Here is a 17,067-nt window from a genome sequence, read left to right as displayed (position 1 = left end):
GCACTAACCCAATATTGAAGTATAACCAATTGTCACTAATACTAGTCGATTAAGCATGTCTTTTGTAATGTCCTTTTACAAGATACTTGTAAGGATTACACGGTTGGATGGCTTCCGCAAGTAACGAAACTATTTAGATTTACTTAACTAACATGATTTATTAGGTTGAACGTTACAGTCGAGATTAATGAATAAATTGATGACATTTATCTGAGAATTGCGCGTTTCAGGTTTTATGATGGTGATTTCTATTTGCAACATAATGCTATTTTCCATTTGTTGCTTACATATATCACATCTTTTTACACAAAAAATGTTAATATGCCGACGTTCGCAGTTGGTCGAGACCATAGTTATGGTAGAAAAACTTCAAAAATACGGGGTTTTAGAAAAACTTACTTTTTAATATTAAATCTATAATATCGCCGAAAGTATTTGATATATCCTTCTAAATTTTTTTTTATATTAAAGGGCATACATAAGCGCTGCCAACTATCATAAAATACTTACAAAAGTTGTTTATTTTTTTTTCTGAAAAAATATTAAGTTGAAAATATTTGAAAAATTTGAACCAAATTTTTCAGCAATCGAGAAACTTTTTTATTTGAAACATTATCAATATAAGGTCTGCGAGGAAGCTGCACAAAAAACTGCAGGAAAGTTTTAAAAAAAAACTAGAGTTCTCTATTTATAATACTTTACGAGAAAGGAACGTTCAAACTTGCAGCGCAAAATTCGATTACCGCGCAGTGGTCGCCTATGCAGCATTTACTGCTGCTCCAAAAATGGATAGGGTATTTATTGCAATTTTTTTTTTTTATTCCAATTTTAAATGTTAAAAAAGTTACTTTAAAGCAAATAAAACAAAAAGGCATTTTTGAGACACACCTTGCTAAGTGAAACTAAATAATAAAATATTGCACTTTCTATTTAGTAGGTACCAAAAAAATATTCCAAAAGTATTATAATAATAGTGTAGTTATAAACAACATAAAACATTTTATTAAATTATATTGTCTTCTATATCTATGATTTCTGTTACATTTTTGCATTCCATCTTGCATTTGCATTCAAGAGAGCAATGCACGCTCTCATTTTTGCACGCACACTTATTGCTATTGCAGTTTTTTTTTCATTACAAAAAAGACTTATAATTTTCCGTAGTCCTTGGGGTATTGGATCATTAGTAGAATACGGGGGCACTAAAATATCATTTTCATACATCCAACCATAACTTCGTGGATCTAACTTCTCGACCATACCGATGTCACTTTTGATCCAGGAATATACTTGATAAAAACGCCTGGAACATAAAAAGAATAAAAATAAAACATCTTTTAAGATACCAACTCATCATGTTAAAAAACTAATTAAAAGTAGGTACATATATCTACCTTTTAACATGCAAATAAAATGATGCTTCAGTGGGAGAAATTTCTTTGGCTGATTTTGTAGTTTCCTTTGTTAACCTAAGCCTACATTTTTCATTGCGGTAAAGGTACAAAAAAAAAATTCTCGCAATGTTTACACTTTCATCTATAGTATTTTTCGCAAATCCAGAATTTCGTAATATCGAGAATATATTTGCCATGCAAGTTTTTTTCCAATTTAAAAAAAAAAAAATTAGTTGTATCGCAGCCTGTGAGTGCATGAAAAGCTAGTAATTCATCAAATACTATTTTTCCAAAATGATTCGCTATAAAGTGAATTGGAATAAATCGTTTTTTGTTTGTCGAAGATGTGGTCGCGGGTCGCGCCCGCCGCGCCTCCCTGCTAGACAAAACAATGATGGTCGCACTTGTCGGATCGATATCTGGTAATCGGTTGCACCTAAAAGGCATTTTTTTTTAAAACTTCCTTGTAATGTTATGTACATTTCCTTCGCAGATTGTGTGTCAAAAACCTTTAAATAAAAAAGTTTCTCCCTTAAAAATTTCAATACCAAAAATACAATCTATATTAATTATTATTATTTTTTATGCATGTATCCAAGTATGCCCTTTATAATAATTTTTAAAAAAATCGCATAAGTCAAGTAGTTTGCAAGATTTGACAAGTTAATGTTAAAAAATCAATTTTTTTAATTTATGCTGTTTTTTTAGTTTTTTCGCTGTCAAGAACGCCCCGACCAATTTCCAACGTCGCCATAACAATTTTTATATGTAAAATGACCCAACATATCAAACGGTTATAGTCTCAATAAGTTATACCGTAATATTGGGTTTAGTCCTAAAACGACGACTTTTAAGAGCTTTGCCGCCGGTTTATCATATAATTTTTCGTTCAAAATTACTTATGTAACCACTATTCATTTGTATCATATCCTTTGTAAAAAAATCCGTTCTTTCTGATTCTGCATTAAAAAATGGCGATTTCCATTTAAAAAACATATTAATGACGTCATATCTTTTTTTTGAGTCATACTGTTTATTTAACTTCCCCGTAGAAAAACCCTAAACCAAATATTAAAATCGGCGGGTTCGGACATTCTTTTTCTTTTTCAGAAACGGTCGATTTAATTTTGATTAAATTTATCCGTTACTTTACGGATGCACTGTATATTGTACCAGTAATGGAAACAATTCTGGTATATTTTAGGACCCCGACCAGGCCAAGTTGGCATTTGAGAACAAAGAAGTAACGATTAAGAACCTGAGGGAAAAAGTAAGTGATATTCAATCGCAGATCGACTCAAAAATGTCCGACATCGAAAACAACAATAGTCAATTGAAAGACCTTAAAGCGCAAATGAAAACTTTGGTTTCCGAATGTCAATCTTTGTATACAAAGTGAGTTTATATTTTTTGAGTGAGTTTATATTAAGAATATATATTTATATTTTTTAAACAGGTACGAAGACAAAAAGAACCAAGTTTTGCAAATGAAAACCGTTAATAAGCCACTGGATTACGGAGATTCGTGGAAAACGACTGACGCTTGGGGTAGCAGTACTAACGCAAATTCCGATTGGCCCGTTGAAAATAATTGGGAGACGGACGATGCGGTGCCGCCGAATCTTGATAGCATACCGGGGGTTCATAAATATAGGGCCATTTATGAGTTTTCTGCTAGAAATAATGATGAAATATCGTTTCTACCAGGAGACATTTTACATGTAAGTTAAAGACATCATCATTTGTTTTAAAACTTATATTACACAAATACAGATTTTATATATTCTTTATCTATACCTAAGTTTAAAACAGTTTTTAGAATATGAAACTTTTTCAAAATTGAATGACTAGTGTGGGGTATTAAAAGCTTTAAATCTGAAAAATTTCATAAGCTTATTTTTTTTTAAACTTTAGGTAACTATACACTAATATAAAATACAAATCTTCTAAATAAAATGTAAACCTTACAATGCATCTAGGTATAATTGAATAGAAGTCCATGTTTTGTAGGAGAATGTGTATATAAAAATTATATGATTATAAAATCAATATGGGGAAGTCTTTATCTCCAAGGAAAATGCATGTAGGTCATTTAGGTAAATATATTATACATTTCGGCTGTGTAAATAGCCATGATCAGATACTAAAATAAAATACAGGTAATTTAAGACAATTTTAAAAAAGGAGCTTATTCGCTATAACAATATAGATTTAGAACTTACCAGAACATTACAAAAAACATATACGTTCACCAAATAAAACAAAAATTACCCGTTATCGGGAATAAAAACAACAATAAATAAAAGAATTAAAATTAAAAACTTAGTACAATAAGAACACCTACGATTCAAAATTCTACATATTAAGAGAAGGTACTATAAGGAAATATTGTATTTTAACGTTGTGTTAAAAGAAAGGTCTTACCTAAATTTTTTGCCACAATTGGATGAGCCAATATTAATTAAAATCATTAAAACAATACACTGTAACGCAATAGGTGAAGACTCCATAGGCTGAAAAGATCTAGAAATGTGCCTACTATATCTTACAAAACCATTATTAACTATTTTAAATAGCTGCTTATTACAAAATTTTTATCCTACAATTTGGAAAAAAGCTATTTTGAAACCTCTAGCAAAGGTAGCTGATCCAAAAGGGTTTAAAGACCTTAGACCCATTAGTATACTGCCTCTGGTATCCAACATTTTAGAAAGGTTTGTGCACCAACAAATATGCAGCTTTATTGATTTTTATAATATTATCCCGGACTGCCACGAGTCTAGTACACCTTCTTAATAACTAGGATAAATGAGGAAAAAAAAGGAAATAACATGTCTTGGATTATTGGATTTTAGTAGAGCTTTCAATACTTTAAACCACGAAATGTTATTAGCAAAGCTTTATTATTTCGGTTTTTCTTTTTTTTTCGGATTAGATTATTTCTTTAAGTCATATCTTAATAATAGAGCGAATTGCGTAGTAATCAACAAGGCTTCTATAACTGAAAAATCAAGTTATTATCCTGTATCTACCGGTGTTCCCCAGGGTTCTATTTTGGGGCCGTTGCTTTTTTCATTGTATGTTGCAGATATGAAATCCTGCATAAAGTACTCAATGTTACAACAATATGCTGACGATTCCCAGCTGTATACTTCATTTTTACGTGAAACCCTATCCATAATAGAAGAACAATTTAATAAGGATTTAGAAAATATAGATAACTTTTCCTGCGACCATAATTTGAAATTAAATTCGTCTAAATCATGTGTAATTTTTCTGGGTGGTGGAAAGAACGCCCTTAATGCAGCAAGAACTTTAAATGCAAACATTCGTAATGAGCAGCTACCAGTAGTACGAGAGGTCAAAAACTTAGGAGTATACCTTGATAGCGGTATTTCATTTCAAACACATATAAAGAATAAGCTCAAAATTGCATACATGCGCTTAAGAAAACTTTACGGCATAAAAAATCATTTACCTCCTAAAACTAAATATTTTTTATGTAACACACTTGTTTTATCCTTATTTGATTATTGTGATGTGGTATATTCGAATTCATTGACTGAAGACTCCGCTTACTCAATACAAAAACTTCAGAATTGTTGTATGCGTTTTTCTTACAAAATTCCATTTAGAAGTCACATTTCTCCTTATTTAAACAATAACTTAATTCTCAATATGAAAAATCGTAGACAATATCAAATATATTCATTCCTTCGCGTATAAAGTTATAAAAACTAGGGAGCCATTATATTTAGCTAACAATTTTACAAATTTTACAAACACTAGATTTATAAATTTATTTAGAATACCACAACATAGAACAGCAAATTTTCAAAAATCTTTTGTTTTTGTCGCCTCTCAACTTTGGAATAGACTTCCGGCTAATTGCAAAAGTTTTCCGTTTACTGCATATAAAAAATATATTCGTAATAAACTGCTTGATTCTCAAAAAAACAATACTTACTCTATAATAAAAATTAAAAGAGCTGAGCCGCTCGATCTTCTATTGCCGTCTACTTATTATTGTTATAAATATTAATTAATTTACCTTTCCTGCATATCCAGAACCCCCGCCTGCTTCGCCTTTCTTAAATACTTAAATATGATACTCAACACATGCATGTCTCGATTATTTAAGAAAATCTTTTTTTTTTACTTTTTACTTTTAAGGTTTTTGAAGGGCTATGCCACACAGGTTCTATCTTATGATGAACCTGTGTAAACGATTCTCTGTAATCGAGGCATGGACCTATTTATCATGTATTTGGTAGATTGTAAAACATATGTATATTATTATGCTACAATTTTGTATATGATTATTTATGTACCTTCATGATGAATAAATTTGTTTTGAATTTGAATTTGAAAGATTTTAAATTTTGATTAATACAAATGTGAAAAGATAAAAGAGTGAAAACAATAAAGGTAAGAGTTATTTTCTAGGGCTAATTGAATCAAAAAAACGTAAACTGTCAAACTCGGTTTGCTCATTAATGCATGTCAGTCTGGGGAGTTTAGGGCTCTACTTATTTCAAATGCTTCTAACAAGTCCAATTGTAACCCTTTCTCACAAACACGCAGAACCTCAGTGTTAGGTACCGGATCAAAATTATGCCCAGACTCTAATATTTGGTTCGCAAAAGGAGAATTGGTATTGCTAATAAAAGTATTTTTATTTCGGGTGATAAGTCTTAAATGTTTGTTGACTCTGACTTCAAATTTCCTTCCGCTTTGGCCGACATAACAGATATCACATAATGGGTGGGAACAAGTTAACTTGTAAACTCCAGATTGGTGTGTTATCGGTATTTTATCTTTAGTGTTTACTAAATGTTTTGCCAAGTTGTTTTTGGTTTTAAAACAAATATTAGGTTTAGTGAGAAATTCATTGGACTTAAAATACTGTGCGACACTAGAAGAGACGTTGCCAAAGTAAGTAATAGATCGATAAGATCCGAGGGTGTTGGGTTTACTGAGTAAGGTAGTTTGTTATATATCTTCTTCTTAATAACATTTATAGGATATCCATTGTTTCGAGCGATTTGTAAAATTATATTATATTCTCTTTTGAAATTAATATCGTTTAGTGGAATATTGAACAATTTATGAAAAAAACAATTAAAAGCGGCAAATTTTTGGCTAAAGGGATGATTAGAGGTAAAGAGTATTACTGTATCTGTGGCTGTAGGTTTACGATATATTTGAAATTTTTAACTCCTTTTTTAAAATTGTCTTCAATTACCTGTATTTTATTTTAGTATCTGATGATGGCTGTTTACACAGCCGAAATGCATAATACATTTACCTAAGTGACCTACATGCATGCTTCTTGGAGATAAAGACTTCCCCATTTTGTAATCTTCACTTAGGTATACAGGGTGCCTCCGATTAAGTCGGCACTATTGGTATCTCTGTTAATGTTTAAGATACAGGGTCGGTTAAATTAGCAAACTAGTAGGATTTTTTCTGTTGATTAAAATGGTGAAAACAGAAAAAAAATTGAACATTGCGTTTTCGAGAAAATGTGAAAAATGTACTTTTGTTAAATGGCATCCCCTGTATGTTTTTACATAAATCAAAAGATAATAATTTTCTTAATAAAAAAATGTTTATTTACACTAATAGCCTAAACCTAAAAATAACAAAGTTATAGCGATATTAATAATTTTGTCAAATTTAGGCAAGTTGGCCTTGAACTTTTTGAGAGCAAAACAAATAAATCATTCTTTGAATAATAAAATGACAGTAGCTGTAGAGATTTTATTAAATAAAGAAATACTGACAGTTACATGTTAGCAAAGTTTGTGATTTTTGTAAAATCTAAATTAGTAAAATGCCTTTTACGCATATTGAAAAATGTGATATGTTAGAATGTTACCTTGTATGTCGAAAAAATAGTGACAGAGCGCTAGAAGAGTACCGCCAAAGATTTCAGACTAGTAACTTGCCAAACCGTAGATACTTTTTAATTCTCTACAGAAAATTTAGAAGTAACGAAAACGTGTTTAAAAGAACTAGAAGAAGAAACCAATTTATAGTAAGCGAGGATGTTGAAATTTCTATTTTGGCATATTTTGAAGCTCATATAGAAAACAGAAGAGATTTAGCAAGAGCTTACGGTGTGAGCTTAGTAACAATTTGGCGGGTCTTAAAGAAACACAAATTTGGGCCATATAAGTATCGACCAGTACAAACATTGTTGCCTGGCGATAACGAAAGAAGACTTGCTATTTGCAACTGGTTACGGAATGCATATGAAGCCAATGATAATATTTTAAACCGTATAATTTGGTGCGACGAAGCTAATTTTTCAAACAAAGGTATGTTTAACCGTAAAAATGTACACTATTGGTCCCAAGAAAATCTTTTCCTTACTGATCCCAGAAATCCTCAAAATCAATTTAGTATAAACGTTTGGTGCGGCTTAATAGGAAGCCAAGTAATAGGACCTGTGTTTTATGATGGCACTTTGACTGGAAGGAGATATGTTCATCTTATATTATCTAAGGCGCTGGAAGATTATTTGGATAATGTTAACTTGGAGGGACGGCAACAAATCTATTTTCAACAGGATGGAGAACCTCTCCATCAACTAAATGATGTAAGAATATTACTTAATAGACTGTTTGACGATAAATGGATTGCGACACGTGGTTCGATTCGTTGGCCACCTAGGTCACCAGATCTAACCCCTCTAGATTTTTATTTTTGGGGTTACATAAAAAATGTATAAAAAAAAATACAGAACCGTTGATGAACTTCAAACACATATTAGGCAAAAAATTGGATCAATAGATAGAAGATCAATCTTAAAAGCTACAAGACGTATGCTTAAGTGTGCTCAGAAATGTATTGAACAAGATGGCGATGTTTTTGCTCATTTATTGTAAATTAGTAGTTTTACTTGATGTTATTTATTTCAAAGCCAACTTGCCTAAATTTGACAAAATTATTAATATCGCTATAACTTTGTTATTTTTAGGTTTAGGCTATTAGTGTAAATAAACTTTTTTATTAAGAAAATTATTATCTTTTGATTTATGTAAAAATATACAGGGGATTCCATTTAACAAAAGTACATTTTTCACATTTTCTCGAAAACGTGATGTTTAATTTTTTTTCTGTTTTCACCATTTTAATCAACAGAAAAAATCCTACTAGTTTGCTAATTTAACCGACCCTGTATCTTAAATATTAACAAAGATACCAATAGTGCCGACTTAATCAGAGGCACCCTGTATACTACAAATAAATTATAAAACCAAAATAACAATAATAAACAATCTAACTTATAAATGCATGGTTATGAAATTAGTTTTAGTACCTTAATTATATATGTGGTTCGATTTCGGTTTATTTATAAGGCGACGAAGATGGCAGCAGCCCACCTACTGTTGAAACTGAAAACGTCATTTTAATTTGCCATGGATATTTATGCGAAAGGGTTCAAGTAATCAAGTGGTATTACAGCAGCAATTTAACCATAGTCAAAGTCAAAATATACTTTATTTACTAAGCTTACGAACTTGTGCTAAAAGTTTTCTAATCCTAGAATTTATAATACTAGTAGTTATTTGGTTATACAGGATACAGGAAAAAACAGGATATAGAATTTATTTTGATGGTACATAGGAGCTGAGAAACGAAGATTGGTGTTCTGTCTTGAGTGAAAATGACGAAATTACAAGCAATACTGACATTTCCGTTATAATGCGTCTTATTACCGCTTCTAGCGGTTACTATGATAACCATCATGGCCAACTAATTAACAATCCTTGAGCCGTGTTACTATGCGGCTTTTATTATTAGGCCAAATTTAAACTGACAACACTTCGGAAACTATCCATTTTTGGACTAGATAACCTTATACAAAGTTAACCTTATTTTTAGTTATCGTTATGAAAAAATAATAAAAATATCGGGTTTCTATTTTAAAAAAATGCCTTTTAATGATTTTTTCATTAAAATTTTTAATGCTAGTTTTTGACCCCCCTGTATCTCAAAAACGGTTACACTTATACAACGGTATACGATATTATACACAAAATATACCTAGAATTTCACGTGGAATCCAAAAATTAAAAATATACAGGGTGTTCCATTTAAAATAGCGAAGTTGACACCTACAAAATATTTTAGTTATGTATAGCCCCTATCGACTGTGGCACGTTGCCAAATTTTCAAAATTTTATAAAAATGAGTTTCCGAGATATCGATCGCGTCTATGCGTCGTGAGACACCCTGTATTAACTGGAACACCTTTATTTTATTTTATTTTAGCTATTACTGTATTTCCTAGGCTTTGTTAACAGCAATACATATTTTAAAGGGTAACTAAAATAGTTTCGGTCATCCTCCACTAAATTTATTAGTAAAACCATCTATCCTACATGTTTCGGACATATAAGATGTCCATCATCAGGGATATACAATGAGGGTTTTCATCACAACACATAAGTATATCCCTGATGATGGACATCTTATATGTCCAAAACATGTAGGATAGATGGTTTTTCTAATAAATTTAGTGGAGGATGACCGAAACTATTTTAGTTACCCTTCGACATATTAACTCCACTGCAAGTATGGACTACTTCTTCAACAATACATATTTTGTTTTGAGATTAAAGCATATTTTGAATTTGAATTTCGAATAATGTTTTTGATTTAAACCAAGAATTCGACAAGAAATGAGACTCATTAATACGCAAGTGATTGAAAATGTATAATTGAAAGTTATTTACAGACGTCAAAAATGCATTAAAGTAAATGGACAACAAATTAAACTATTTATTTTATTGGGTATTGCGTCACTTTTATAATAAAAATCAATTTAAATCTCATACGCTCAATTATTGACAAGAAGAAGAAAATAGACTTACGTTCTATTTAATCTAAGTTCAATAAATCTTAAATACAATAATTTTCTTGAGATAGAATACATTTTTGTATACAGATTGGAGCATGGATCACTACACATATAAAGTTGCTAACACGCTAGATTTTGCAACGCTGATCTGGGTTTTGAAACTGATTCGGACCCTGAGGAACTCTTCGCTGAAGCATATGCCAGACATGCTCTATAGGATTGAGATCAAGTGATTGAGCTGGTCAGTCTAAAATAGGATTGTTCTGCTCCTCAAAAAAATTCGTGTGATTCCAGCTGTGCGTGTAGTGGCATTATCATGCATTAAATAAAATTGGCACCAATATTTTTTTCTCTTCAAGGATCTGGATACAAGCCGAAAAGAGATTCATCAGTAAATAAAACATTTTGCCGTTCATGTTCCTCCCAAGTGACATGTCCACGAGCCCAAGATAGTCGACTGGCGCCATTTCCTCGATTTAAGGATTGGCATCTTCAAGGCCCTTGGCTTATTAGATTACGTTTTCTCAACTTTCTGCACATGGTATTTCTTGAAACAGTCAAATTATGAGCTTCACGGAGATGACTCATTAATTGTAATGTTGTTACTCTATCATTTATTCGAGCTTTTTACTGAACATATTAATCCATATGAGGAATTTTCTCTCTTGATCGACCCAAATGCCTTTCGGCTCCAGAGCTGAGAGATAACGCCCTGTGTGGTGCCTATAGCATTAACTACATCACCACTAAACCAATTTACTGATATAGGATCTTCCTGTGAATTTTAAGAATCATCATAGGTATTTTCAATTATCGTTTTAACACTTTCTGAGTTATTGACTTTAAGATTAACTTTTTTTTTTAAATTTAACCTGAATAGGTTCCCGAACAACAGACTGGCGAACCAGGCTGGTTAGCAGGCGAAATAAATGGAAAAACCGGTTGGTTTCCCGAGTCTTACGCGGAACCAGTTGATGGAGTGGGAATCAGAGGAAGTACAACCGTACAGAATTCTATAATAGAATCTACTAAAATAGAGTAAGAAGCCTTACTCATCTAATTAAGTAAAAGAGAAAATATTCTTTTTTTTTCTTAGGGAACCTTTAGCCGTTGAACCAGTGGCGGTAGAGCCTGTCACTGCTTTGGAAAATGATACTAAGGCAGACGCTACTGGTAAAGCATCTTAAATAAAGAAAACTACATGATAAGTCAAACCTTATTGGACGATTTTTATTTTTAGTTCCGCCACTAGATGACGATGCTGAGCACTACATAGCAAATTATCCTTATCAGTCGCAGGAGCCCGGCGATTTGACTTTTAACGCAGGGGATATCATTGCCGTAGTTAAAAAAGAAGGCGATTGGTGGACTGGCAAACTAAATGACAATGTTGGGATATTCCCTAGCAATTACGTACAAAAAGTAGATGTAAGTATACATGGTTATTATGAGTTGGGTGAAATTGATTTGTGTTTGGTTTTTTTTTTTGGGTGTTAAATTACAATTCGTGAATGTTATGTACTGTGCAATAGGTAGAATATATTTAGGCTGTTATTAAAAACAAAATCGTTTACAAGGAGTGCCTGGTAAAAATCAGGATACATTAATTTCCGCTCCCATGCGGGCCAATCACGGCGCTTTGTCTGTGATTGACTCAGATAATTAAGGCGCGTATTTCAAATCTGATTATAAGAGGAATTATGGTATTTGAGAAAAATAAACATACGGAACACTTTACTTACGTAAAGAAATTGTTTATTTTCAGCAAATGACGGAAAATACGTTTGTTACATGATCTTATTAATTTTGCTTTTACTAAAATAGAATTTACCTCATTTCAGGCACTTAATGGATAGTTTTCAATTAATTCTCAGGCTTTAAACTTCGCTCAATTAAAATTTAGTATAAAAAATTGATAATTTTATTAAATAGTCTAAAAAGAACACTTGTTATTATTTTATCTAGTAATCCATTATATTATTTAACATTATACTCGGCCTCATCTCATAAATAAACAACACGTAGTATCTCCGCCTCTGGCTTAACACACAGATTTTAAAGCATATTCGACAAAAAATCCTAGCGCGCTCCCCTCTCTACGACTCGTCCCCGTTCAACCCAGTTTTCATTTCTGTGCGAAGCACGCAGGTTGTGTTCGTGATTTCTTTTCATTTTTCTTAGCGAAATCGGGGTTTTGTGTATGAAGGTTGTATTCTATCATGTCGTCTAAAAGAAAACGAGAAAAAGGTGATGAGGTGTTAGGATTACTGAAAAAGCTGGGAGAGAGGATGGATAAAGTGGAAAAGAATCAACGCCAACAGCGTAAATCAAAACGCAGTCGCCGCCATTTTTCCCCGTCGTCCGCTTGATCGTCCTCGAGATCGATCGATCGTTCTCGGTCCCGCAGTCGTCGTACTCATCGCCGACCAAGTCAGAAAAGCCAGCGGCGGCGCCGGTCGCCGTCCTCCATCGACAATAATTCGGATTTGGATAAAAATTCTGTCGACGTGATTGACATTGCCTCATCAGATCCAGGTAAAGGCGATTCTAGAGAAAGGGGAGTCAAAAACCAGAAAAATCGACTGCAAAAGCAGCAACCTTTGCCTGATGGCGTTAGAAATAATGTTTTATTGGAACTAAATCAAAACGTCGTCCAAGGTAAATAAAAAAATTATGAAAAAAATTATTAATTAAATAAATAAATCAATTTTTCTATTGGAAGTATTGAATTGTCTCTTATTGAGCTGTGTCCTTGTATTGAAGCTTTTAATGTTTTAAATAATTAATTTATTGGATACTTAGTTGGCATTCCGAAATAACTATTTATTTTTTGCTATGAGCAATAAATATGACAACTGATAAGCTACTTAAATGGCATTTTCCAGTTAGGCATCAGGTTTACCTCATAGTAGGTGAACTGACAAATACCTGTTTATTAAAATCAATATTGGGCTATACTCTTGCTCTTATTTGAGCGCAGTGAAAAGAAGAAATGATGTTAGGCTGTGGCTAGCTAGTATCAGGATGCTTATTATGCTTCATAGTAAGCTTAATAGTATGCTTGTTGTTTGACTGATACTTGGGCTAATTTTAAAATGTTGTAAATTTAGTAAAATTAATGGCTTACTATGAAAAATATTTATTAAATATTTTGCTTTTCTTAAACAATTTTGCCTATATAGGTTATCATCAGGAACGGGGCCACTTTAATAAGTTATTATTGTTTTAAGATACATAATGATTTATAGGGAAAACTGTGTTGTTTTTCTTTAGATCAGGCAGGAGGAGATCAAGAGGATATGCCAGTGTTGAGGGAGGAGGTTAGAGCGATACTGGTCAAAGATGATGCAAGGAAAAAAGAGTTTTCTGCTCCAATTTATAATGACATAGCGAATCATTGGTCTAATATTCTGACTAATGGATGGGACACAAACAATAAACTGAATATAATGGAAAAATATCTGCCCCCCCCCCCCCCGAAAATTGTAGAGATTTGAACTCACCTAAGATAAACCCGAAGGTGAAGGCCGCTATATCTGAGCCGGTCCTTAAGAAAGATGAAAGGCTTGTTCAGTTCCAACAGCAAGCTGGAGCTGCTTTGGTTTTGGTTGGTTCAGTATTATCCAACATGGTGAAAGAAGAGGGGGGGGGGAGGGGCAATAAAGAATACATGGCAAGTTTAAGTGATGAAGGCCGAATTTTAGCGGACCTACATCATACTTATTCCATTTCAAGCAGGGACCTTATTAAATTGACTTTAAATAAGGATTTAAATGAGGTTCTTATAGCAAGGCTTATCCAAGAAGGGCTGTTATTTGGTTCAGACTTAGAGGAAAGAATTAGAGCAGTCAAAGAATTGAAGAAGTCAGGACAGCAACTGAGACCTCTTAAGAAGTTAACTCAAAAAGCTGAAACAAGGCCTGTGGGTTCTAAGGCTTCAACCTCAGCCTCAACCCAGCAGGAAAACTTTTACCGTCCAGCCTTAAGTTACAGAGCCAGGAGGGCGACTGGACAGAGAGTTCAATTGAAGGCTCAGACATCAACATCAATGAACAGTCGATACTACAGAGTTTCCAGCCAAGGCAAGAGACTGCAAGGATCTCGTCCACTGGACAAGAGGAGATAACTCATCAGGTGTGTACGCTTCCTTGTGGTAGATTAAAGTTTTTTGTAAAACAATGGTTCCAACTTTCAGTTCATGGAAAAATCATTTCCTATATTCAAGGTCTGGAAATTCCTTTTATTGGAAATCCAATTCAAACCTTAATTCCTAAGGAGACCAAATGGTCAAATAATGAGGCAAAAATTTTAGATTCATTAATAAAGGAATTAACGGTTAGTGGAGCTATTTCCAGGGCCTTGAAGTGTGATAATCAATTTGTTTCAAAAATTTTTATTGTACCAAAACCAGATGGGTCAGTCAAACCGATTAATCTTAAATCTAAAATCCTTTAACAAATTTGTTAAAACTTCAGTCATTTTAAATTAGAAGATAGGAAAGTGGTTGTCCGTTTAATGACTAGAGGTTGTTGTTTTTGCAAGATAGACCTTAAGGATGCCTATCATTTAGTACCTATAAAAGAAGACCATAAAAAATTTTTGCGGTTCTTTTTTCAGGGTTCATTATATCAATATAATTGTTTGAGTTGTTTTAAAGTTGTACATTTTTGGGTTTTCAGTTTGACTCCAACAAGATGATAATATCTTATTATTACTTTTTACGGATTACTTACTTACGGATTATTTCCGCTTGTCCAGCCTTAAAGTTTGGTTTTAGACACACTAAACTTCTAGAGCGTCATAAATATTTAGCGCTTAAAAAGGCAAAATGAAATTATGATTGAAAAATAAGAGTTTCATCCAATCTACTTAACGATTTAGCTTGGTTTAAAGAAAATATTCCTATTACATGTAATGAAGTTTGTGTTAAAAATTATGAGGTTGAAATATTTACTGATGCATCCAAGACAGAATGGGGTTTTTTTTGTGGAAATAATAGTGCTTCGGGGTTCTGGAATGAATCTGAAAAACTTTTACATCTCAATTGTTTAGAGCTTTTGGCTTTGTTGTATGGGCTTCAGAGTTTTTTATCAAGCTATAGGGACTGTCATATTCTATGTAGAATTGACAATACCACAGCATCATCATATGTTAATAGAATGGGCAGTGTTCGTTTTAAAAAACTTAATAAGATAACTCAACAAATATGGTCTTGGTGTGAAAATAGAAATGTCTTTTTATTTGCTAGCTATATTAATTCAAAAGATAATTCTAAAGCGGACAAGGCCTCTCGCCAAGTTCATAAGGAAACTGAGTGGAGTTTAAATTTAGACTCGTTTAAATTAATAACTAAGAAATTTGGTGTTCCAAAAATCGATTTATTTGCCAGTCGATTGAATAAAAAGTGTTTCAGATTTACTTCATGGATGCGAGATCCAGAAGCTTTTATGGTGGATGCATTCACACTGGATTGGAGTGGTTTGGATTTTTACGCGTTTCCACCATTTTCAATGATTTCAAAAGTCCTCCAAAAGATAATTGAGGATGAAGCAGAGGGTATTGCGGTTGCCCCCTTCTGGGTCTCGCAATCTTGGTACCCGCTTTTTTGTTCCTTATTGACAACGGATCCAGTAATATGAAAACCCAACTATAACTTGCTTTGTTTTGGCAGAATTCCGCACCCCATGTGGAGAAACCTTTCCCTGGTGGCCGGGAGGCTATCAGGAAAGCTCTATCAAGGCAAGGTATTCCAGAGAGTTCAATAAACATTTGTTTGTCATCTATTTCCCTCTCCACAAACAATAAACTGAATATAATGGAAAAATATCTGCCCCCCCCGAAAATTGTAGAGATTTGAACTCACCTAAGATAAACCCGAAGGTGAAGGCCGCTATATCTGAGCCGGTCCTTAACAAAGATGAAAGGCTTGTTCAGTTCCAACAGCAAGCTGGAGCTGCTTTGGTTTTGGTTGGTTCAGTATTATCCAACATGGTGAAAGAAGAGGGGGGGGAGGGGCAATAAAGAATACATGGCAAGTTTAAGTGATGAAGGCACATTGAAGCAATACATTGAAGCACACATTGAAGCAATACACTTCAGGGCTCAAGTTATGGTGGGAATTCTGTAGCAATCGAAATGTTAACCCATATGAGGTATCCGTAGAAAGGGTTTAGGAATTTTTAACCTTGTTTTTTGAGAAGGGTTCATCCTATCGAACCTTGAATACATATCGAGCAGCCTTAGGGCAAATAGTAGGTCCTGTTTTGGGTAATGATTTCCGACTTAAAAGATTTTTTAAAGGAGTCTTTGGAGTGAGGCAACCTTTACCAAAATGTGAAAACATATGGGATCCGGGAATTATCTTAAATTTCATTCGTTCACTTGATAAGAATGAAATATTATCTTTAGAAGTCATTACTAAAAAATTGCTGGCCTTGGCTACCTGGCACAGACTACAGACACTAAGTTTAATTGAAATACCAAACATTTGTATTAAAGATGATAAAATAGAAATTCCTATTCCAGGGAAGATTAAAACATCGAGATTTAATAAAAGTCAGCCTTTTTTAGTTTTGCCATTTTTTAACTCTGAGCCTGTAGTCTGTGTGGCCAGGTGTCTTATTTGCTAATAACTGATACTCTAAGGAGTGGTTCTAAATATTTATTTATTTCCATTAAAAAGCCGCACCACAGAGAAACTACGCAAACCATTGGTAAATGGATTAAGTACTTTTTGAAAAAGAGTGGTGTGGACGTAAACCGTTTTAAGCCACATAGTACACGGCATACGGCTACATCTGC

The 17,067-nt window shown here is 33.1% G+C and overlaps 1 protein-coding gene across 5 annotated transcripts in view; it reads left to right on the top strand.

The window, feature by feature from the left end:
- Positions 1-17,067, top strand: part of LOC126743900 (intersectin-1) — a 133,104-nt gene that overhangs the window by 47,123 nt on the left and 68,914 nt on the right. For all 5 annotated transcript variants that reach the window (XM_050451194.1, XM_050451202.1, XM_050451177.1 and 2 more), the window contains 5 exons: positions 2,599-2,789; positions 2,851-3,115; positions 11,147-11,304; positions 11,363-11,439; positions 11,507-11,694. In XM_050451194.1, the coding sequence (XP_050307151.1) occupies positions 2,599-2,789; positions 2,851-3,115; positions 11,147-11,304; positions 11,363-11,439; positions 11,507-11,694 (879 nt within the window). The remainder of the gene's footprint in view (positions 1-2,598; positions 2,790-2,850; positions 3,116-11,146; positions 11,305-11,362; positions 11,440-11,506; positions 11,695-17,067) is intronic.

Source organism: Anthonomus grandis, chromosome 1 (genome assembly GCF_022605725.1).
Source record: "Anthonomus grandis grandis chromosome 1, icAntGran1.3, whole genome shotgun sequence".
Lineage (NCBI taxonomy): Eukaryota > Metazoa > Arthropoda > Insecta > Coleoptera > Curculionidae > Anthonomus > Anthonomus grandis.
The sequence above is the reverse complement of the archived record's forward strand: the minus strand, read 5'-3'. Positions and strand labels throughout refer to the sequence as shown.